Source organism: Salmo trutta, chromosome 20, assembly GCF_901001165.1.
Source record: "Salmo trutta chromosome 20, fSalTru1.1, whole genome shotgun sequence".
Taxonomy (NCBI): Eukaryota; Metazoa; Chordata; class Actinopteri; order Salmoniformes; family Salmonidae; genus Salmo; species Salmo trutta.
This window is the reverse complement of record NC_042976.1, coordinates 20,761,417-20,776,441: the sequence shown is the minus strand read 5'-3', so window position 1 is coordinate 20,776,441 and position 15,025 is coordinate 20,761,417. Positions and strand designations below refer to the sequence as shown.

Genomic DNA, 15,025 nt, shown 5'->3' with positions numbered 1-15,025 from the left:
TTGGGATTTTACTAATGAAGAAAGGGTTTCACATGAAGGGAGACGGACTCATTTAGGGAAGAGAGTGAATCACATTCAGGACAGGTCAGCCTTCTTGGACAAAGATTTCAGAGCTGTTAAATTGTGTTTGATTGTCCTCAGCAGGAGCGCCACAGAGAACAAGACACTAAAGATATAACGACTCAGGATAAGACCCCCCAGATGTAGACACAGGAGGCGGACAGTTTGAATCTCAGATATTTATTATAAAAACTGGGGGCAAGCAAATGGCAGGTCAAGGGCAGGCAGAGGTCAGTAATTGAAGGCAGAGTCAATCAGAGACAGAACAGCAAGACTAGAAAACAAAACTAGAGAAACAGGAAAAACGGGAAACACGCTGGAACTACTTGACAGTACAAGACGAACTGGCACAGACAAACAGAAAACACAGGTATAAATACACAGGCGATAATGAGGACAAATGGGAGACACTTGGTGTTGGGGTGGAGACAAGCACAAGACAGGTGAAACGGATCAAGGTGTGACAGTACCCGTCCCCCCGTCACCCCGGGTGTTCTACCCGGGGTGATGGCGGTGGAACTCAGTGATGAGTCCAGTATGTTCCTAGCGGGGACCCAGCACCTCTCCTCTGGGCCATAACCCTCCTAGTCAACCAGGTACTGGAATCCCCTTCCCCGAGGTTGAACACTCAGGAGATGCCTCACCGTGTATGCCGGATGGCCATCGGGGGAGAGGGGTGGTCCTCAAAACCTAAGACAAAGGGCTATGAGACAGAGGTTTAATCCTAGACACATGAAAAGTGGGATGTATATAGAGGGTGCAGTGCAACAGAAGATGAACAGCAGAGGGGCTAAGGATTTCAGAGATGGGGAAAAGGGCCGATATAATGGGGAAAGTTTACAGGACTCCACCCGGAGGGGCAGATCCTGAGTGGAAAGCCATACCCTCTGCCCGAGATGATAGCGGAGGTGGTCTTGAGAAGAGCAGACCGGGCTCCCTTCCAGGTACGACGACAGCGGCAGACGAACATCTGGGCAGAGGGTATGCTGACTTCTTGCTCAGGGAAGAGTGGAGGCTGATATCCCAAGGAACAATTAAAGGGGCGAGAGGCCAGTGACCGAGCACGGAAGGGTGTTGTGTGGGTGGAATACGCCCACATGAGTTGCTGGCTCCAGGTAGTGGGGTTGTCGGAGATGAGGCAATGAAGAGCCGTCTGCAGGTCCTTATTGGCTTGCTCTGACTGGCTGTTAGACTGGTGTTGGAGGCCAAAGGGCAGGCTGGCCGGATATATGAGACCTGGGGCGGTGAGGAACATGGAGTGGTTGAAGGAGGCCCGCCGAAGCTTGCCGCGGAGTCTTATTCTGCGCACACACAGTGCAGGCGGCGATGAACTCGGAGACGTCAGGAACCATGGTGGGCCACCAAAAACGTTGTCGGACGAAAGCCAAGGTCCGACGGGAGCCAGGATGGCAGGTGAGTCTAGAGGAATGGGGCCCATTCCAGGACCGGAGAACGGACAGAGTCTGGGAAAAACATCTCTATACCTCACATGAGTGCAGCCGCCAGACACGAGGTAGGGAGGGTGGTCTCGGAGTCAGACGGTGTGGCAGCGGGGCTATACATGCATGAGAGCGCGTCAGGTTTGACATTCTTGGACCCAGGGCGGTAGGAGATAGTGAAATTAAAACAAATGAATAACAGGGCCCATCGAGCCTGCCTTGGGTTGAGGCGTTTGGAGGTGCGGAGATATTCCAGGTTCTTATGGTCAGTCCACACTAGGAATGGATGTTCCGACCCCTCTAACCAGTGCCTCCACTCCTCCAACGCCATCTTAACCGCGAGTAGCTCTCGATTTCCCACATCATAGTTCCTCTCAGCGGGGTTAAGACGATGGAAAAGTAAGGCGCGGGGATGCAGCTTTTGGTCCTGGGCAGAACGCTGGAACAAGACGCCCCCCACTCCGATGTTGAGGCGTCGGCCTCCTACACGAACTGACATGACAGGTCCGGATGGATTTTGAATATTTTTTTATTTCACCTTATTTCATTTGCAACTGCAACCTGGCCAAGATAAAGCAAAGCAGTTCGACACATACAACAACACAGAGTTACACATGGGAAAAAAACATACAATCAATAATACAGTAGAAAAATCTATATACAGCATGTGCAAATGAGGTAGGATAAGCGAGGTAAGGCAATAAATAGGCCATGGTGGCGAAGTAATTACAATATAGCAGTTAAACACTGGAATGGTAGGGTGTGCAGAAGATGAATGTGCAAGTAGAGATACTGGGGTGCAAAGGAGCAAGATAAATAAATAAATACAGTATGGGGATGAGGTAGATTGGATGGGCTATTTAGAGATGAGCTATGTACAGGTGCAGTGATCTGTGAGCTGTTCTGACAGCTGGAGCTTAAAGCTAGTGAGGAGGTAAGAGTCTCCAGCTTCAGAGATTTTTGCAGTTCGTTCCAGTCATTGGCAGCAGAGAACTGGAAGGAGAGGCGGCCAAAGGAAGAATTGGCTTTGGGGGTGACCAGTGAGATATACCTGCTGGAACGTGTGCTACGGGGGGGTGTTGTTATCGTGACCAGTGAGCTGAGATAAGGCGGGGCTTACCTAGCAGAGACTTGTAGATGACCTGGAGCCAATGGGTTTGGCGATGAGTATGAAGCGACGGCCAGCCAACGAGAGCATACAGGTCGCAGTGGTGGGTAGTATATGGGGCTTTGGTGACAAAACGGATGGCACTGTGATAGACTGCATCCAATTTGTTGAGAGGAGTGTTGGAGGCTATTTTGAAAATGACATCGCCGAGGTCGAGGATCGGTAGGATGTCAGTTTTACGAGGGTATGTTTGGCAGCATGAGGGAAGGATGCTTTGTTGCGAAATAGGAAGCCGATTTTATATTTAATTTTGGATTGGAGATGTTTCATGTGAGTCTGGAAGGAGAGTTTACAGTCTAACCAGACACCTAGGTATTTGTAGTTGTCCACATTTTCTAAGTCAGAACCGTCCAGAGAAGTTATGCTGGACGGGCGGGCAGGTGCGGGCAGCGAATGGTTGAAGAGCATGCATTTAGTTTAACATGCATTTAAGAGCAGTTGGAAGCCACAGAAGGAGAGTTGTATGGCATTGAAGCTCATCTGGAGGTTAGTTAACACAGTGTCCAAAGAAGGGCCAGAGGTATACAGAATGGTGTTGTCTGCGTAGAGGTGGATCAGAGAATCACCAGCAGCGAGAGCGACGTCCATGTTTACAGCGGTGCCCGTGTTTACAGATATGGGGTTGTACCTGGTGTGTTCATTGATAATTTGTGTGAGATTGAGGGCATCTAGTTTAGATTGTAGGATGGCCGGTGTTTTAAGCATGTCCCAGTTTAGGTCACCTAGCAGCATGAGCTCAGAAGATAGATGGGGGGTAATCAATTCACATATGGTGTCCAGGGCACAGCTGGGGGCAGAGGGTGGTCAATAGCAAGCGACAACGATGAGAGACTTGTTTCTGGAAAGGTGAATTTTTAGAAGTAGAAGCTCCAATTGTTTTGGTACAGACCTGGATAGTAAGACAGAACTCTGCAGGCTATCTCTGCAGTAGATTGCAACACCGCCCCCTTTGGCAGTTCTATCTTGGCGGAAAATGTTATAGTTAGAGATGGAAATTTCAGGGTTTTTGGTGGTTTTCCTAAGCCAGGTTTCAGACACGTCTAAGACATCTGGGTTGGCAGAGTGTGCTAAAGCAGTGAATAAAGCAAACTTATGGAGTTGGCTTCTAATGTTAACATGCATGAAACTAAGGCTTTTATGGTTACAGAAGTCAACAAATGAGAGCACCTGGGGAGTAGGAGTGGAGCTAGGCACTGCAGGTCCTGGATTAACCTCTACATCACCAGAGGAACAGAGGAGAATTAGGATAAGGGTATGGCTAAAGGCTATAAGAACTGGCCGTCTAGCACGTTCGGAACAGAGAGTAAAAGGAGCAGGTTTCTGGGCACGATAGCATAGATTCAAGGCATAGTGTACAGACAAGGGTAAGGTAGGATGTGAGTACATTGGAGGTAAACCTAGGCATTGAGTAATGATGAGAGAGATATAGTCTCTAGAGACGTTTAAACCAGGTGACGTCATCGCAAATGTGGGAGGTGGAACAACATGGTTGGTTAAGGCAAATTGAGCAGGGTTAGAGGCTCTACAGTGAAATAAGACAGTAATCACTAACCAGGACAGTAATGGACAAGGCATATTGATATTAGGGAGAGGGATGTGCAGCCAAGTGAATCGTATGGGTCCAGTGAGTGGTTGGGCTGGCTGGGGGCACGGCGATTCAGACAGTTAGCAGGCCAGGGCTACCAAGTTAGCAGAAGGGCCTTAGAGGGACGTCCTCCTCGTGCGGTGACCAGTCGTGGAATTAGTAGGGGTCCAAGTCCAATTGGCAAAATGGGTATAGGGGTCCAAGAAACTGGCCGATGGATCAGCTAACAGTCTAATATGCTCTAGATAGCTAGCAGGCCGCGGTTAGCAGAATGGGCCTTCAGGGGACGTCGCACCTGAGGAACCTGTTGGAATCCTCGTGCAGATTATGTCGGTATTACAGTCGTGAAGGATCGGCGAGGTTCCGTGTCCCGTACCGGCAGTAGAAGGGGTCTGGATATTGTAACCGAGGAGTGGGTTCAGGAGTAGCCCAGGTGCCCTCGCCGGCAGATTGGCCTAGCGTGGGCTAGCTCCAGGCTAATTGGTGCTTGCTCCGGGACGGAAACATTAGCCAGGAGTAGTCAGCCCGGGTTGCGGTTAGATAGCTGCGATGATCCAGATTAAAAGGTTCAGAGTTTGCGGTAGGAATCCGTGGATATGGAGAGAAAAATAGGTTCGGTATGCTCTGGTTTGAAACGCGTTGTACGAACTGGCGAGAGCTTTCCGAGCTAAAGGTTAGCTTATGACCGCTAGCAGTGGTTAGCGTTGAGGTATTCCAGTTCCGATGTAAGTAGAAATACTTTAGAAAAAAAACAGATCCACGCCACATTGGGTGAGGCGGGTTGCAGGAGAGTATTTTGAAGTTGAGAGTTAGGAAAAATATTAAAAAGAATGCGAAGAAAAAGATATATACATGGGACAAGACAAGACAAAGACGGGAGCTGTAGATGGGAGCTGTAGTGAATCGATGCTTGAGGTCCAAAAACACCCGGTCACCCCGGCCAGCTGCTGGAGACCACGTGAAAGGAACCTTGGGAGAGGTGAGTGCTGAGAGGGGGGAAGCTCTAACCTTGTCAGAATCCATCTGAATAAACTTCAGACAATTCATGTGGCATAACGGGCTCCAACCTATGATAGATCCAAAAGCCCAGTCGATCAGGGGATTGTTCCTCTGGAGCCATCAAAACCACGGCTACATAAGGTGATTTGATGATCAGGAACGACATAGACTCACTGTGATTACCTGACACTCGCAGGTTGATAGGAACCGTATTGTGGGTAACTCTGCCAATAGAGCGCCCATCCAGCGCAGTGACGTCCATGGGAATGCAGAGGGGATGTGTGGAGGTACCCAGCTCCGACACCAGGGTAGTGTCCATAAAACTCTCATCGGCCCCAGAGTCAATGAGCACCCGGAGAGATTTGGACCCGTCACCTCACAGCAGGATGGAATGAAGAGGGGTACGAGTAAGGGGAGATTGTAAACTCCCCGTACGGCTCACCAGCATACTCGTATCTGCTGATGAGCCTTGTCTTTTAATGGACAGGTAGATATCTAATGTCCTGTAGTACCACAATACAGACAGCGCTTGGTGCTCAGTCTGCGCAAGCGTTCAACAGGAGACAATCAAACCCTGTCCAGTTGCATGGGCTCCGAAGGAAACGGGTCGACTGCCTTCTGTGATTCCCGAGGGAACTCGGGTGACATCGGATTCTCCCAGCCATCTAGAATTCGGGAGCTTCCGTGATTCCTCGGAGGCGAGGTGGGAATCGTGAATGAGCGAGTGTGACCGGGAACAGACCTCTCCCTCCTACGTTCCCGAAGCCGGCCATCGATCTGTAGGGTCAAGGCTATGAGAGAGTCGTGGTCTATGGACAGCTCCCGGGCTGCGAGCTTTAACCACCTCCGATAATCCATGCAGGAACGTGTCAAACAGGAATTCCGGCAGCAATTATGGCAGCATCCTAGTGAAGGGCTCCTGCAATATTTGCAATACAATATTTAGCTATATCATATTCTTTCTTCCTGTGTATCTCCAGGTCAATCGGAGACGCTGAGGCGTAAGGAGTACATGGAGCTGAAGGATGTGTTTGTTCCTTAGCTTTTATATACGTTGCCTGTAGCATATAATATCATCTGTCTCTCTGTGTTCCAGGTCAGTCGGAAACTCTGAGGAGGACAGAGTACGTGGAGCTGAAGGATGTGTTTGGAGTGAAGGTGAAGAGACGGCGTTCTGCGGGCCAGGAGACAGGGGGCACTCTCCTGGGCATCACTCTGTTCCACTGTAAGAAGAAGGGACCAAAGCTGAAGGACCATGCCATTCACTTCAACAACATGAGCGTGGACCACTGTGAGATCTGGTTCAAAAAACTTAAGGAGATACTCAGTGGTAAGTGTCAGTGTCCTTCACAAAAAATACTTTAAACACATAGGACTGATTTCTCTAACAAAGATTGAGCCTAGTTCTAGACTCAATGGTGATTCTGCTTTTTAGTCTAAGGCTTAATCTGGGTCAGGTAAACCCATACAGTATTTGGTACAACTGAGTAGTGCATTTTTATGTGACTGAACCTATGGCCCCAAACTCAACTGTACTGCCCTAAGTGGGCCATGGTTTTGACAAATATTTGAACAGCAAACATATCAAGCTGTTTATGGTAGACAGCAGTTTGCAGTGATTTTGTTAAGTGCAACAGCCCAGAATGATTTTGAGGCAGGCTCGTATATTTGGTCATTAGGATATCACAGTCTTTTTACAGGTTGTCACACAAATACAGTCTCCAGTATCTTCCTATTGTGATTTTTTTACGACTTATTTTAAGCAGCAAGTGAAAAAGATTCACACAGATGTTTTGGTAAAACCTGTGTGGAAATTCAAACCATGAAATATAAAAAAGCAGCGCTGGAAGTGTCCTGGAAGTTTGTGCTGCTAGATATGTCATACAACTTAGTGACATATTACCAGACAGGATAAGCTCCCATGTGTTCCAAGCATAGAGATCACATGCTCGGGTTAACACAACACCTCCCAACAATTGCTCACTTTATATCATGCTAACAAACAAGAGGATTGGAAAGGGTCCTTAAGATATTGTTGATGAAACCTGAGATACTTTTTCTAAAAGGATGGAACCATTCCAACAGCAGTTAGTAGTTACAGTGGCACCAGAGCAAGCATTATATCTGAATATGAGTTAAATATAAGGCTTAGAGTGGCACCACCACCACTATGTGGTTATTGGCCCTCTGAGTGTCTCCAGGAAGAGACCTCCCATGATGGGGACACCTGTCTCTGAGGGCCATGCTGGGCTGCTCTGGTCCTGACAGCCTGTCTCCCTGTCTCCCCCCATCAGCTCCGTAGAACGACAGATAATTACTAACTACAGGGTGGCCACCATCAACCTGTTCTTCAGGCCCTTGTGGCCAACACCTCCTCATCCTCATTCCACCCTCCCTCCCTCCTCTCTCCCACCCTCCCTCCCCCTCCTCTCTCCCACCCTCCTCCTCTCTCCCACCCTCCTCCTCCTTATCCACAACTCCTCCTACCACCTCATCTCCCACCCTACTCCTCCTCTCTCCCACCCTCCTCCTCTTTCCCACCCTCCTCCTCCTCTTCAGGCAATGCCATGACCGTCACACAAAAAAGTGGCCATATCCAACACCTCTCAATGAATAAACTACATGGCTGACAATTTAATATCCACCTCAGACATTTTGACTAATATACAGTGTGTGCATAGAATGTATGTTGGAGTCTGACTGTTTCTGTAAGTGAGAAACCTGGTTTAGAGATAGCTCTACCAGGTGTAGTTTAGACAACCTAGACAGCCCCAGTTAGTGACACTGTCAGTCTGTGCATAATCCCTGTAATGTTCGTAGCTAACAGCAGCAGCCAGCTAATACAACATGATGATGTAACACCTACACTCAGTAGGTACATTAGTCATCTAAGATTAAAGAGGATTGTTGTTCTGTTAGCTCAATCTAGCCAGGATTACACCATCTCTCCTTTCACAGGCCTCTCTGCTCCTCTCTGTGAAGCTCTGTTCCGTCTTCCCTGTTCCGTTCCTCAGACAAAACAAGGATGTGTCCCAAATGGCACCCTATGCCCTATATAGTTCACTACTTTTGACTAGAACCCCATGGGTCCAGTTCAAAAGTAGTGTACTACATTACCTATGAAAGAGGGTTCTATTTGGGATGCAGTACAACTTTGGCACAGACAATTTTTAAAGCTGTATCTCCCTCAGCCTGAAGAGGATCCAAATCCTTGGCTAAATTCCAAATGGCACCCTATTCTCTATATAGTGAACTACTTTTGACCAAGACCCATAGGCCTCTGGTCAAAAGTAGTGCACTATGTTGGGAATAGGGTGCCATTTGGGATGCGAGCTTTGGGTTTTTGTGTGAGAGGCCTGCGAGTACTTTAACATGAATAAATTAACATAATTAAAACAACATGTCTGGAGGCAGCCTACAGGACACTGAATAAGCTAAAACAAAAGATTCTAGATCGTCTGCTATTAAAAACAACAATTTGATATTAGCTGGCATTTTTTGGTTAGGAATATGCAGAATAGATCATCTTATGAAACTAAGTCTGGGCTCCTGTTAAAAAAGCCTCATTGTACAGAATAGTTTTCACCAAATCTATTTCCAATTCTGCTTTTGATGTAAGACAGCGGCAGTGTATTTGCACTACTACAGTATATATTAAATGATATCAACAAGAGACATTGGTTGTTGGGTGGCAGGTAGCCTAGTGGTTAGAGCGTTGGGCCAGTAACTCAAAGGTCGCTGGTTTGAATACCCGAGCCGACAAGGTGAAAAACCAGCAGATTTGCCCATGAGGAAGGCACTTAACCCTAATTTACTCCAGGTGTGCCGTACTACTATGACTGATTCTGTAAAACAACACATTTCACTGCACCTATCCGGTGTATGAGTGAATATGGTTAAACCTGACAAAGATCCACTGCGGCTGAAAACATTGTCACTATTAAAGCGTGGTATTAGAAGCATAATGTAGAGGCCTTAGCCTTCACCTGGCGCTATGAGGCCTAAGTAAGTAGGTAAGTAAATTAGGAAAATAACAGACCTTTTTGTCCTTATCAACAAAAGATGTATAATCTTATATAAGATCCAATAATAGCTACATGAATCATTCATATATTCATATAGGCTCTATACAAAGAGTTAAAACATAAAGGGTTAAAAAGAATCCTCTCCATTGTGTTGTTAAACAACTTTGCTAGGGTGTTTTATGTAGCTCTTACACTACATCTTATCAAAAGACTTATTCCAATGCACATATCAATTCATTTTAGAGGACAATGGTCAGTGCATCAACTGGGATGACCTTTTAGTTGAACTCTGAGCTTTTTCCCTTCTCTCTCTATTTTTGTCCTCTCCTCGCTCTCTCTTTTTTTCCCCCTGAGGGCCTTTAGCGGCAACAACAATAAAGTTCAACTTGATGCAGGAGTGTGACCATCCACTTTGACAAGAGCACCAAGGCCACATTATCTGTCCGGAGAGGGGAGACGGCCTGGTGGCGATGCAGGTCTGATTGACCTGCCCGATAGACGGACCACTAATCTGTGACTGAAAGGAGGCTTTAAAAATGCCATGAAGGCGATTGTAGGTCTACACAGTGTTGCTTGCTCGCACAAGGCCAAGGGTATCAGAAAGACACAGACATCCTGCCTTGTACAGGTGTTGCCATTGTTAGCTCTGGCCTCTTGCACACGTTGGTCTGTCTGTGACCGGGCTGGAGACATTATCACACGACTGACGGCTGGTTTCATTTGGTGGCTGACACCCTCAGCTGGACCACGCCACCTCATGTGTCAGACCACATCACATGGCTTGTCACTGCGATGGCCCAGCACTGGCCAAGGCAATGTCCCCATTTGATTTCCAGCATTCAGAATCCACTTCTAGGAAAGGAGAAAGAGGGGTTGATAAAAAGGCAAGGAGGGAGACGAGTTTTAGAGCAACACCTTTTGTGTTTAACTGTCAGCTGGGACACTCCCTCCATTGTACGACGTTATTAGAGGCTCCCTGGGAAACGAGGGTGCAGGGATTCACCGTTCCCTCTGTAACAGGTGAGAGCTCCTGTAGTCCAGCGTGCCACAGTTTCTATTCCCCTAAGGGAGAAATGATTCAGCAGCACCACTGACTTAACAACAGCTTCACAATAAAACAAGATACATAATCCCCCAATGGAAAACAGAGCGAGAGAGAAGGAGAGGGAGAGCAGAGTGCTCTGTGTACCATTGTGTTAGGCTATCCAGGTATAATTGTAACAGGCAGTCATGTGTGCTGAGGCTCAAAGTGACATGTGGCCCAAAGTAGTGCATTTGTCTCCCAGATGGATTATCTTGGCGAAGGAGAAATGCTCACTAACAGGGATGTAATCAAATGTGTGCACAAAATTTAAGAAAAATAATATTTTTGTGCGTATGGAACATTTCTGGGATATTTTATTTCAGCTCTTGAAACATGGGACCACCACTTTATATGTTGCCTTTATATTTTTGTTCAGTATTAATAGTTTTATGGCATATAACTTAATCTGTTTTATAAGAGTCCAGCATGTAGTCATATCCTGTGAATGATATTACTCTGCCTGTGTTGTGCTGTGCCTGCTGAAGGAGTGTATTAAGGACTTTACCCTGGTCCCTGCCTGCTAGCCGACTGGAGTACTGTATTAAGGACTTTACCCTGGTCCCCTACCTGCTAGCTGACTGGACGAGTGTATTATGTTACCCTGGTCCCTGCCTGCTAGCTGACTGGAGGAGTGTATTATGTTACCCTGGTCCCTGCCTGCTAGCTGACTGGAGGAGTGTATTATGTTACCCTGGTCCCTGCCTGCTAGCTGACTGGAGGAGTGTATTATGTTACCCTGGTCCCTGCCTGCTAGCTGACTGGAGGAGTGTATTAAGGACTTTACCATGGTCCCTGCCTGCTAGCTGACTGGAGTACTGTATTAAGAACTTTACCCTGGTCCCTGCCTGCTAGCTGACTGGAGTACTGTATTAAGGACTTTACCCTGGTCCCTGCCTGCTAGCTGACTGGAGGAGTGTATTATGTTACCCTGGTCCCTGCCTGCTAGCTGACTGGAGGAGTGTATTATGTTACCCTGGTCCCTGCCTGCTAGCTGACTGGAGGAATGTATTATGTTACCCTGGTCCCTGCCTGCTAGCTGACTGGACGAGTGTATTATGTTACCCTGGTCCCTGCCTTCTAGCTGACTGGAGGAGTGTATTATGTTACCCTGGTCCCTGCCTTCTAGCTGACTGGAGTACTGTATTAAGGACTTTACCCTGGTCCCTGCCTTCTAGCTGACTGGAGGAGTGTATTATGTTACCCTGGTCCCCTGCCTGCTAGCTGACTGGAGGAGTGTATTATGTTGCCCTGGTCCCTGCCTGTTAGCTGACTGGAGGAGTGTATTATGTTACCCTGGTCCCCTGCCTGCTAGCTGACTGGAGGAATGTATTATGTTACCCTGGTCCCTGCCTTCTAGCTGACTGGAGGAGTGTATTATGTTACCCTGGTCCCCTGCCTGCTAGCTGACTGGAGGAGTGTATTATGTTGCCCTGGTCCCTGCCTGTTAGCTTTCTGGAGGAGTGTATTATGTTGCCCTGGTCCCTGCCTGTTAGCTGACTGGAGGAGTGTGTTATGTTACCCTGGTCCCTCCCTGCCTGCTAGCTGACTGGAGGAGTGTATTATGTTACCCTGGTCCCCTGCCTGCTAGCTGACTGGAGGAGTGTATTATGTTACCCTGGTCCCTGCCTTCTAGCTGACTGGAGGAGTGTATTATGTTGCCCTGGTCCCTGCCTGTTAGCTGACTGGAGGAGTGTATTATGTTACCCTGGTCCCTCCCTGCCTGCTAGCTGACTGGAGGAGTGTATTATGTTGCCCTGGTCCCTGCCTGCTAGCTGACTGGAGAAGTGTATTTAGTTACCCTGGTCCCTGCCTGCTAGCTGACTGGAGGAGTGTATTATGTTACCCTGGTCCCTGCCTGCTAGCTGACTGGAGGAATGTATTATGTTACCCTGGTCCCTGCCTGCTAGCTGACTGGAGGAGTGTATTATGTTGCCCTGGTCCCTGCCTTCTAGCTGACTGGAGGAGTGTATTATGTTACCCTGGTCCCTGCCTTCTAGCTGACTGGAGGAGTGTATTATGTTACCCTGGTCCCTGCCTGCTAGCTGACTGGAGGAGTGTATTATGTTACCCTGATCCCTGCCTGCTAGCTGACTGGAGGAGTGTATTATGTTACCCTGGTCCCTGCCTGCTAGCTGACTGGAGGAGTGTATTATGTTACCCTGGTCCCTGCCTGCTAGCTGACTGGAGGAGTGTATTATGTTACCCTGGTCCCTGCCTTCTAGCTGACTGGAGGAGTGTATTATGTTACCCTGGTCCCCTGCCTGCTAGCTGACTGGAGGAGTGTATTATGTCACCCTGGTCCCTGCCTTCTAGCTGACTGGAGGAGTGTATTATGTTGCCCTGGTCCCTGCCTGTTAGCTGACTGGAGGAGTGTATTATGTTACCCTGGTCCCTCCCTGCCTGCTAGCTGACTGGAGGAGTGTATTATGTTACCCTGGTCCCTGCCTGCTAGCTGACTGGAGGAGTGTATTATGTTGCCCTGGTCCCTGCCTGCTAGCTGACTGGAGGAGTGTATTTAGTTACCCTGGTCCCTGCCTGCTAGCTGACTGGAGGAGTGTATTATGTTACCCTGGTCCCTGCCTGCTAGCTGACTGGAGGAGTGTATTATGTTACCCTGGTCCCTGCCTGCTAGCTGACTGGAGGAATGTATTATGTTACCCTGGTCCCTGCCTGCTAGCTGACTGGAGGAGTGTATTATGTTACCCTGGTCCCTGCCTGCTAGCTGACTGGAGGAGTGTATTATGTTGCCCTGGTCCCTGCCTTCTAGCTGACTGGAGGAGTGTATTATGTTACCCTGGTCCCTGCCTGCTAGCTGATTGGAGGAGTGTATTATGTTACCCTGGTCCCTGCCTTCTAGCTGACTTGAGGAGTGTATTATGTTACCCTGGTCCCTGCCTTCTAGCTGACTGGAGGAGTGTATTATGTTACCCTGGTCCCTGCCTGCTAGCTGACTGGAGGAGTGTATTATGTTACCCTGGTCCCTGCCTGCTAGCTGACTGGAGGAGTGTATTATGTTACCCTGGTCCCCTGCCTGCTAGCTTACTGGAGGAATGTATTATGTTACCCTGGTCCCTGCCTGCTAGCTGACTGGAGGAGTGTATTATGTTACCCTGGTCCCCTGCCTGCTAGCTGACTGGAGGAGTGTATTATGTTACCCTGGTCCCTGCCTGCTAGCTGACTGGAGGAATGTATTATGTTACCCTGGTCCCTGCCTTCTAGCTGACTGGAGGAGTGTATTATGTTACCCTGGTCCCCTGCCTGCTAGCTGACTGGAGGAGTGTATTATGTTACCCTGGTCCCTGCCTGCTAGCTGACTGGAGGAGTGTATTATGTTACCCTGATCCCTGCCTGCTAGCTGACTGGAGGAGTGTATTATGTTACCCTGGTCCCTGCCTGCTAGCTGACTGGAGGAGTGTATTATGTTACCCTGGTCCCTGCCTGCTAGCTGACTGGAGGAGTGTATTATGTTACCCTGGTCCCTGCCTTCTAGCTGACTGGAGGAGTGTATTATGTTACCCTGGTCCCTGCCTGCTAGCTGACTGGAGGAGTGTATTATGTTACCCTGGTCCCTGCCTGCTAGCTGACTGGAGGAGTGTATTATGTTACCCTGGTCCCTGCCTGCTAGCTGACTGGAGGAGTGTATTATGTTACCCTGGTCCCTGCCTGCTAGCTGACTGGAGGAGTGTATTATGTTACCTGGTCCCTGCCTGCTAGCTGACTGGAGGAGTGTATTATGTTACCCTGGTCCCTGCCTGCTAGCTGACTGGAGGAGTGTATTATGTTACCCTGGTCACTGCCTGCTAGCTGACTGGAGGAGTGTATTATGTTACCCTGGTCCCCTGCCTGTTAGCTGACTGGAGGAATGTATTATGTTACCCTGGTCCCCTGCCTGTTAGCTGACTGGAGGAGTGTATTATGTTACCCTGGTCCCTGCCTTCTAGCTGACTGGAGGAGTGTATTATGTTACCCTGGTCCCTGCCTGTTAGCTGACTGGAGGAGTGTATTATGTTGCCCTGGTCCCTGCCTGTTAGCTGACTGGAGGAGTGTATTATGTTGCCCTGGTCCCTGCCTGTGAGCTGACTGGAGGAGTGTATTATGTTACCCTGGTCCCTCCCTGCCTGCTAGCTGACTGGAGGAGTGTATTATGTTACCCTGGTCCCCTGCCTGCTAGTTGACTGGAGGAGTGTATTATGTTACCCTGGTCCCTGCCTTCTAGCTGACTGGAGGAGTGTATTATGTTGCCCTGGTCCCTGCCTGTTAGCTGACTGGAGGAGTGTATTATGTTACCCTGGTTCCTCCCTGCCTGCTAGCTGACTGGAGGAGTGTATTATGTTACCCTGGTCCCTGCCTTCTAGCTGACTGGAGGAGTGTATTATGTTGCCCTGGTCCCTGCCTGCTAGCTGACTGGAGGAGTGTATTTAGTTACCCTGGTCCCTGCCTGCTAGCTGACTGGAGGAGTGTATTATGTTACCCTGGTCCCTGCCTGCTAGCTGACTGGAGGAGTGTATTATGTTACCCTGGTCCCTGCCTGCTAGCTGACTGGAGGAATGTATTATGTTACCCTGGTCCCTGCCTGCTAGCTGACTGGAGGAGTGTATTATGTTACCCTGGTCCCTGCCTGCTAGCTGACTGGAGGAGTGTATTATGTTACCCTGGTCCCTGCCT

General features: G+C 48.7%; 1 protein-coding gene across 2 annotated transcripts in view; it reads left to right on the top strand.

The window, feature by feature from the left end:
- The window catches only part of cerkl (CERK like autophagy regulator), a 108,490-nt gene that overhangs the window by 17,837 nt on the left and 75,628 nt on the right, over positions 1 to 15,025 (top strand). For both annotated transcript variants that reach the window (XM_029702512.1, XM_029702513.1), the window contains exon 2: positions 6,348 to 6,581. In XM_029702512.1, the coding sequence (XP_029558372.1) occupies positions 6,348 to 6,581 (234 nt within the window). The remainder of the gene's footprint in view (positions 1 to 6,347; positions 6,582 to 15,025) is intronic.